The sequence below is a fragment of the Haliaeetus leucocephalus genome, unplaced genomic scaffold, assembly GCF_000737465.1.
Source record: "Haliaeetus leucocephalus isolate CR32 unplaced genomic scaffold, Haliaeetus_leucocephalus-4.0 Scaffold184, whole genome shotgun sequence".
Taxonomy (NCBI): Eukaryota; Metazoa; Chordata; class Aves; order Accipitriformes; family Accipitridae; genus Haliaeetus; species Haliaeetus leucocephalus.
In genome coordinates this window covers 14552473-14561928 of record NW_010972620.1, presented here as the reverse complement: position 1 = coordinate 14561928, position 9456 = coordinate 14552473, and the positions used below count along the sequence as shown (strand labels likewise).

Sequence of the window (9456 nt, the reverse complement as noted above, 5' to 3'; positions counted from 1 at the left end):
GGCTGCGTCCTGCAGCTCCACAGCTGACCCGACAGGCACGGCCCCACCGGAGCCCCCTCCCCTCCCACATCAGCGGTCTGCTCGGCTTCCTCGTCAGAGGACTGGGCACGTGCTCTGCATCCGTGGAAGAGACCACACATGGGAGCACTTGAGCTACCCCGCCAGCCACAAACACGCTTACTACCCAGCAGAGAAGTCCAGCGTGAGCTGAGGTCACTTCAGCCAACACAGCCAGCCGAACCGAGGCCTCCCTGGACTGAGATTCAGGAGGGGAAAGCCTCCTCTCCTGCTCCTTGAGCTGGGATGAGCTGGGCTCACGCGGGCTCTAGAGACGCAGGTGGGGAGGTAACAGGAGGCTCTCCCACCGGGGGAAAGACCTAGAAAGAAAACACCCGAAATACCAGCCAGTCTGCATGGAGCTGAGCAGGAGAGGAAGAAGGACAGAGGCAAGCGCTTGGCCTCTCAGACGTAGATTTCCAGGACAGGTTGTGAGGAATAAGCCTCCATTCACAGCAGACCACGTGCGTGCGATGTATCATGGGGTCTCAGCCGATGCAGGCACCAGGGAGTGACCATCGGACTGCCTGAGTGAAAAACGCTGCAAACCCGGCAGCGCAGCTGGCAGTACTCAGCCAGTTTTCTTAGGGGAGGAGGGGAGGCTGCCAGCAGCTGCTCAAGGGAGGTGTTTTGGGGTTACCAGGAGAAGAGAATACCAGTGGAGAAGATCACTAAGATAAAAAAAAGAGGGAAGGCAGCTGGTAGGCTTTTGCTCTTTCTGTAAGCTCAACTGACTAGGCCACCTCTGAGCCTGCAGGTTTTGTAAGCTGCCAGTGTCAGAGGAGCATGCTCACATGGTATTAAATCATTCCAGCCCTTAGCACCCGTCTATTTCCCATGGTCATTCTCCTGCATAGCTTGACAAATTTCATTGTGTCAGCTATGTAGACTAGCTCTGGAAGTTTTGTAAATAAATCACTTAAAGGGGCTTTGTAATTACCCAAGCGTGTTGTTTCTTAGGGGTGTAATCTTCCACAGCTTCTGTGAAGGTCTGTGTGTAAACAGCTTTACATCAATACAATTTCTAGCAGTGCTTTCTCATCTCCTTTTGATAAAGAGGGTGCATCTTGGTCACCTTAAAACCAGATTTTCTATCACTCATCCTAGACTTCGGGCTACTTAATCCCCTGAATTGTTTGCTGCTTAGTTCTGAGGACAAATAAAAGTACCTGCTATCTAAACTCTCCCTGGAAGTATAGGTAACACATCCTTCCACATGCCTCCAAATCACATGTCTATAGTATTGACATTCACCTCAACAGACTGAAACGAAAGTCATGTTTCTGCCTGCCTGTCCTACTAACCATCCAGCTTGGTTTGTTAGCTTTTTGGTTTCACATATGTAAAATCTGTTATCTCAAAACCGAGCATGGAGGAGGCACTCCAGTCCATGTGCCTGTAGATTTTTTTTAACTTAACCTTATACCTGATGACACAAAAGTATGTTTGCATTTATGCTGACCAAAGGTGGAGTTTCCTCTTGCAGGTCGCAGTGTTTTGCTGCTGTGGGAATTTCCAGAAAGAACTAGATGACAGAAAGGAAAAGATGTGTGTGGATGTGGCATCTGCACCCCTCTAGCAGTAAGAACCTGAGGGCTGAAAGCATCTGTGCCATGGTGGAAAAGATACATCAGAGCAGCAGTCCATCCGTACCTGACGGGCAGTGTGCACTGCACTGAGGGACAGTGATGGAAGTGCCTGCAGACACACCGGTTTCCTTTCCCTTTCTCCTTTCTCTCCTCCCCCTGTCCATATCCACAGCCTTGATCATGGCAATTATTGCAGTTTGGGGGACAAGGCGATTAGTAAGCTTTTCAAATCTTCTTTTTAAAAAGAAGTCTGAAAAGAAAGATTAAAAAAACTCAGCATCATTTTCCACAGCTAAAAGCCCCTCTGCATTAGTTCTGTTCCCTTTAAAGTCTGGAATGCTTCTATTGGGTGGGGGTGGGGGGGGCACATTTTTCTGTGTCCTAAGCAACTACAAATTTCCATAAATTAGAAACACATTTAAGTTTTGGAAAACAATTGTTTGGCAGTTGTTTTTACAAGAAAAACATATGCAAACACAACTCCAGAGTATGCTACAAAGACCTTTCAGGTTGGATTGTACGGCGCAATGCAGGACCAGCCTAAATGTTTGAGCAAACTGGCACATCAGCTAAGCCCACGGTCTTAGATGCAGTTTACATGTAAATGTGATGTAGGCTTGAACTGATTAGTCTCAGTCAAGGTAATCTGGGAATAAATCCACAGGGGTTTTGTATTTTGAGAGAGTCCAAGATGAGTCATTTTTTTCAGATACAGAACTGTACCTGCTTCAGAAAGAGTTGCATGGATGTAGGCAGGTAATAGTTGAAGCTTAATTCTTGTGCATGAAAGCAAGAATAAGTGAAATGGCTGAAGTGACTGCTGAGTCCACTAAGATAAAGCTACATCAAAGAGTTATTCACTCCTTCCAATAACATTGAGGGGCAATGGATGACAATTAAGTGTTCTGTCATTACAAATTGCTTCAACACTAATTTAGAGATAGAACAGTTGGATAGCCCAAAGAGATACTAGTTTTTCATTTAATCCAGATAACGCACTAGATTAGATTAACCAAGTCACTAAATCCATTAATGACATAGATTGTTTTTCAAATCATAAAAAAATCATAGCTGTAGACTGTGTTGTTTTCCCCTGTAAAGTACTTGCATTTGATCAACACAGATAAGGACAAAGCCTTTTTCAGAAGTGAATAGTGACTCGGCATGGCTCTAAACTTTATACACGCTCTCTGAAGCACCTGAGAGGCACACTTTCCAGCAGTGCTGAGAACGCACTCACTGAGCAAAAACCTGTCCCTTTGCAGTATTGTATATTGTTACTTCAAAATTGCCAAACCTGGTATCATTTAAAAGGCTTAGCCTAAATTTGAAGAGTAGTGCTAAATTGCCAGTGAGAATTTGGGAACTCCTGCAATTTGTAAGATCAGACTAAGAATTCAGTATTTAACCATGTGCCTAAGAACTAAGATACAGTTACAAAGAGAAATGCATAAAATCTTGCTTCTTTGACCTTTATTAAGTTAGGATTTCTAAAGATATAAAGTGGACAATAGCAGCATCAAAAATCTTATTTTATAGCTTCAAGGTTCTGTGCAAACATTATTTACTCACAAATGACAACAGATTAGCTTTCGGCAGATTAGATAGGAAGTCTGTGTGGCACATCATGTCACGTTATAATGAGGAAGGAAGCTAGAAGAATCTTGGAACAGAAAAGAGAAAGTTGGTTTTGGTTTTCTGACATAAACCCTTACAATAGAGTGTCATGCCATTTGTCTGGTAAAGACTTGTGGTAAAGACCATGGGGAAATGCAAACATAGGAAGTAACTTCTGTAAATTCCTGTTTTAAAATTTCAGCACCATCAGTACAGAGAACTTGCTGTGCTCTCATGCTTGGTGGTACAGTATATGCTGAACTTTCAATGAAAACAGGAAAAAAACCCACTCTTACTTGCTTTCTTTTCAGTATACATTTTCATCTATATTTTGCTTTTCATTGAATTGCAAATCCCTGAAGTTACATGTTTGTCTGGGTCTTCTGCTCATGAGTTTCTCATACATACACCTAAAGTTATATTATTTTTCACTGTTATAGAAAGTGCTTCAAAGTACATGCAATACACAAATGGTTTCAATCCCTCATGGTTTAGAGCCTAAGTTACCTTCAAAGTATTGGAGAAAGAGGGACAAGGTATGCTAGGATTATGTCATGATGACAAAGTACAGATATTTCTAGCATGGAATTCAAATAAGCCATTCCAGACATGTACTAGTCAAATTTTCTTTTGACAACTATTTTGTTTATTTGGTTTATTGGGTTTTTTTAGTATTCCAAGTTCATGCAATAACGAGCCTTTAAACCGAGATTCCAGGTCTGATTGGCAAGAGGTTCAGTACAGATATCACCTGGGGGAAATTTCATATTTGAGGAAATGCATTCTTGGTGTGTGTCTGAAGTCATGCAAACATTGTGGATGTGAGGGAGAGAGGCGTAGGCAGGACCATCATGCAGTACATTGCCTCCTTCCATTGTCACTTTGATCATCCTCACTGCTGTTATGCTACCCTGTCAATGCCAAAAGAGACTATCATCTCACTTGACTTGACAAGAGCAAGCATGCTTTTGCTTGCAGCTGACTAGGACTCTTTCTCCCATAGTAATGTATCTGTTGTATCAAGTCTTAAGCTTCACACAAAAAAGCGGAATAATCCCCGTGGGTACAACGACAACCTTTCTTATAGTATTTTCTTATAGGCTTCCTATAGCAACGTATCCAAGCAGCAGTTAGTCTTAACCTTGCTTACTCAGAGAGCCAATAGTACATGAAACAGACTGTTATAGTATATAGTTACAATATATAGTTATAGTATAAGATATAACTCATTGAAACCACAGAGCACCATTGTCAGATGCTCAGTATTTGCCAAGCTGAATTATGTGGGATTTCTAGAACTGAGAGGGTAACTTTGGGGTACCTCAAAATGGCTAAACAGCTCAAAGAAATCAGAGACCCTATTTTGCCTCCTGCATTTGGCAGAAAAAAAGAATACTTCCCTCTCTTTGTAGCACATCCCAAAATACTTAAGATTATAATCATCAGAAAGATTGGGAATTCTTTCAGCTAAATAGATGCATGGCAAAAATTCCAGTTTTGTATTCTTTTAAGCCTCGGGTTTTGCTCTCTGGATGTGTCATGTTCTTACCACTGAAAAGAAGGGTTGCTGTCGTGTGATATCCAGAGAGCAGAGGGAGTAGTTAAGTATTAAGATTGCAGCATTTCATACTGTTTATGAAGATGTTTATGAAAATTATTTTCTGTTATCAAAAAGATGCAGTGTCCAAAAGTGCTGTTCCCTTTATAAGTTCACATTGTTGGAAATACTAAGGGTTCGCTCTTCTCCTGGACAAACAGCCTCTGTAAGGTCACACAACCCTCTAGACATAACACAATGACAAAGACATTTTTGGATGATGATGCATAAGTGTTCGTTATGCACTCGCTACATTATTTGCACTTTCTCTGTTCCCTTCAGTATCCTGAGAAGTTTATTAGTAATACAGGATAGAAGATTATAAGCATTAAAATGTTATATAGTGGCCATAAGAAGTCCATACAGATCTCTGCTGAATGAGACATGGAAGACCTGCTTATCTCATCATGCTTATTTTTTTCAGTGTGACTTCTGTGAGACTACATGGCAATGTTTTATATATAACTGTTCTTTTAGCAACATGTAGCTGTTTTGTTCTATGGTTTAGGATTCTGAAAGGTTTGATTCTATTCCTCTGAAATCTGCTTGAAAGAATCACCTATTTTGTAGAAACCTGTTTATATTCCTTGCCAGGTTTTTGTATGCAAGTAACAATTAATTGATGTGGTTGTAAAGGACCAGTGCTCCCTTTTATTAAGGGGCTGCTTAATGTTCTGCTCTCTCAATTTAGTGAAAAGTATTCAAGCTTCTTAAAAATGTAATAATAAAATTTCACTATGGTTTTTTAAACTGCATTCTTTAATATTCTGTTTCTACAAAGTTGAAAACTATTTAAAAATAACACATGATTCTAGAGAAAAAGTAAACGGTTCACTTTTGAAATAACATGGCAATATTTTAATAAGAAAAGTCTGAAACTCTGAAACTCAAATAAATGACACCTATGCAAAAGGAATCATACCTGTTCCTAATATGAACAGAGGGATGAATAAAATGAAACAGAATATAATTTTAAAAGAATGACCATATTTATTTTCTATTAAAAACAGACAGTACATCAAGGTTTAAAATATAAATATCAAAATTATTGCAACAGTTAGCCAACTAGCTTTGTTTGGCAGCAATATTTTACAACATCATTGTGCAATAATATGCTCTAGCAGATTAAACTCCACAAAATCCATGATGTGTACCTTTTCTGTTTACATCATAAATCATCCTACAACAGTAAGATAGTTGTTCTGGTGTATGTATAAAACATCATACAGTAATACAATACATGCTTTATGAAAGCTGGAAAGAAGGAAAGAAGAGAGAATGTCTCTTAATGCTTCCCTTACACCTTTGACTCAAACAAATTTAAGCAACAGATATTTACCCTCCCATTTGCAGTCATTTAACATAGACAGTTCCAAGTATACATACAAATACACATATATTAAGAGGATTTGTTATAAATAGCTATTGCTTTTACAGGCAGCTTCAAATATACAATCTTCCGCATGTCTTTGAAAAATTAATGTCCCCGTTTAGTCTATAAAAAAGTAAGAGTTTGTCCACAGGTAAATATCCTTAATTAGAATGTGACTCTGTGAATGTCCCGAAGAGTTTGTCCCAGTGGGTGAAGTAAGGAGCATAGTTTGATTTGAATTTGAGATGATGGAGATCATGATGTGGTGCTCCTCCATATAAACCAAAAGGCACAAGTCGGTGAGTTGACCACGGAAGGTCATATCCTGAATGGTCCTCCACTGACAACCAAATGTTTACAAGGAAGAAAATCATTTCTGTCAAAGGATGGCATCCGAGGAGCACTGGGTTGATAGCAGCAAAAAATCCCAGTGAGAGCAATTCCCATACACTGGAATACTGTGTAGTAAGAGCAAACGTTGACACATGCTTGTGATGCACCTTGTGGAAAGTCTTGTAGAGCCAAGGCACCTTGTGATGAAGCAAATGCCACAGGAAGTACTCAAAATCAAACAGAAGCAGGCAAACTCCTACTTCCAGCAGGACCTCAGGCAGCTCTGGAGCTAACACTGGTAGATTCATTGGTCTCCAGTACCAGTGGAGAAACGTCACCGGGAAGATCAAAACAACATGGTGATACGCACTTTGAATAATGCAAGGCACCATCATTCCAAGAGTTGGATAGTTCTGTGGCTGGATTTTGTATTTTCTCAAGTTTGGTAGTCCAGTGCTTAAAAAGTCCAGTGCAATATATGGAAGACAGAAAGCCATGTATGCTGTAAAAGAAAACAGCACTGGAAAAAAAGGTGACTTGATCAATGGCTCCTTTGCTGTGACAAAGTCCCAAAGAGACTGAAGGCACAACCTGTCCCGCTGTCCAGCCATCGCGTAGCTGAGCAGCACTCTGTCCGACAGGCTGCAGTTCATGCTGATTGCAGTCTGAGAGGTCTGTAAATCCCGCAAGCCTTTATCTAGCCTGCTCAAGGGAGAACTCCGCCCATCAGAAATCCTCCTTACTTAGTAATACGTAGCTTTAAAGAGGAAGTTCCCTTTCCTGTTATACAGAAGTGGTATAATGCATTACAATCTCAGAACAGAATTATCCGGCCAGAGTAATCACTGGAGCTCTACAAGAGACTTGCGTGATAGGAAAAATAAGCAGAAATACAGAATTCTAACACTGGAATTCAGAGAAAGAGGGTAGGAACATTTTCCACTCAAGTGCACACACTTGAAAAACTGCTGTCTCTTACTAATTTTAAACTGTGTCATCCTTTGTTATCCTTTTGCCTTTATAAGTAAGGAAATACAACCTACCATTGATTTTTTTTTATGTGACTGCTACCAAAGATGTGTGTGTGCCTAAACCCCAGGTCTGACCTGTGGCTGTTTGGCGGGTAATGGATGTGTGCAAACACACATTTTCTTAATGATCCCTTGGGTATACAACAGGTTAAGTCGAAACCTTAAGGAGACCTACACTATGCTTCCAGTCTGAATGTGATGGCTATGACTTACACCCATCTACTTTTGAGGTCATGTTCTCCTTTATGCTCCTGTATCTACTTGACATGGCAAAATTCACCTGACTTGACTAGATGCAAAACTGAGCCAACAACTTTTGAAGAAGAAAATATCCCCCAGTAGCTGGGAAGAATACAAGGTAAAATCTCATTATGCTTCCAAACAGATACTTAGTGACAAGTATTATTTTTGCATTAGTACAATATTCACTCCACATCTCAAAAGCATTTTGAGCAATATGATAGGGAAATCATTCTTTACACAAGTGTCAAACTAACTTATGCAATTAAAAGATCCACTGGTTAGACCTATGTCCTGTAAAGGGTCTTCCTTTGACGATAGGCAAGCACATAGCAGACAGAAGCTAGCAGGCTTTACTCGCAACATTTCTAATCTGATAAAAGTATTTCAGGGGTAAATGATGGAGGTTTTGATTTAACCACTAAGACATCACTTGGTTTGTACTTTTAGAAAAAGACAAACAAAGCTTTGAACATTTAGGGAAACAGAGCTTGCCATCAGCTTCCTATGAACTCACCTCTTTTGTAGGTACAGCACTTATTCTAATATTGGAAATGAGCTCAACTTCCTGGAGGACTTTATTAAGCTTGTTCAGACAATTTTAGTTCTTTGCTATTCAGAAAAGAAATCTGATGGGGGGAAATGGGAGATGGAATTTCCTTGCTTCTCAGTAATTAAGAATGATTAACTAGCAGTGACCTTTTCTGAACTACGCATGGACTTCTCCTAATACTTAAGCTTGCTTTCAGTCTCAACTGTTCTCAAGAGATTCTGCTCTTAAGGAAGTGCAGATTTTGCTCTATCCTTAGACTTCAGGGAGTTTACTGAAACAGTAACATTATCTGTGCTATATTATTCAGGCAATCAGAAGTTCTTTCTTGGGGACAGGTATGGTACGGCCTTCAGAGGCTCTAGCCATTGCATATGCATTTTAGAAATAGATTCAGATTCTCTGCTGTTGTGAGACTGTTCTGTTGAACTCAATTAATTCAGACTGTTGAACACAGCGAAACTAAAAGCCAGCGAGAGACACTAATTTAATGGATGAGGATCTATATCCAAGAGCTTCATTTCAGTCTTCTGATTGTATTTTATCCCGACCTCTATTTCACAATAAGGACGTGAAAAATGCATTTGTGACTCAATCACCGGCTGGGTCTGAAAATAGTCCTGAGAGGGATGCCTTCTGTTGATTTATGCAGTTGCAATTAGAAATTAAGCCTCCCGGCTGGGATATGTGATCCTCTATTTTATTAGAATTATTCGGGGACTAGATTTATTCTATAACGTATTCCAAAGGGAGATATAGACAGAAATTGCTCAGCTGCCCTAACGACTCTCCTCCGGCTGAGTAGTCCCTACCAGCCACCTGAAGCCTCCAGCAGTTTTAGAACCACTGCCGCCTGTAAGCTACGATTTAAAGAACGGGCATTTTGCCCGCCGATTAGGTCATAGAAAAAAAACATTCTGAAGTCCCGTGAGGAAAAATAACGGCATTCTGCAGTCTCATTACTGGCGCGTCCCGCAACATGGAGCCCAAGGAAGGCTCAGGGCGAGCAGCCCCGCGGCCGGGGCAGCCCCGAGCCCGCTCCGCACGCCGCGGCGCCGGCCGCGCAGCCC

General features: G+C 40.8%; 1 protein-coding gene across 1 annotated transcript; it reads right to left on the bottom strand.

The window, feature by feature from the left end:
- Positions 1–5835: 5835 nt before the first annotated feature.
- On the bottom strand, positions 5836–9248 carry CH25H (cholesterol 25-hydroxylase). Its single transcript, XM_010564962.1, has one exon. It carries the CDS (start codon positions 7216–7218, stop codon positions 6394–6396), a length of 825 nt encoding a protein of 274 aa, XP_010563264.1. The 5' UTR covers positions 7219–9248; the 3' UTR covers positions 5836–6393.
- Positions 9249–9456: the final 208 nt, after the last annotated feature.

Bases quoted from the DNA above. Each gene is read 5' to 3' on its own strand.
- CH25H (XM_010564962.1), bottom strand. From the start codon at position 7,218: ATGAACTGCAGCCTGTCGGACAGAGTGCTGCTCAGCTACGCGATGGCT.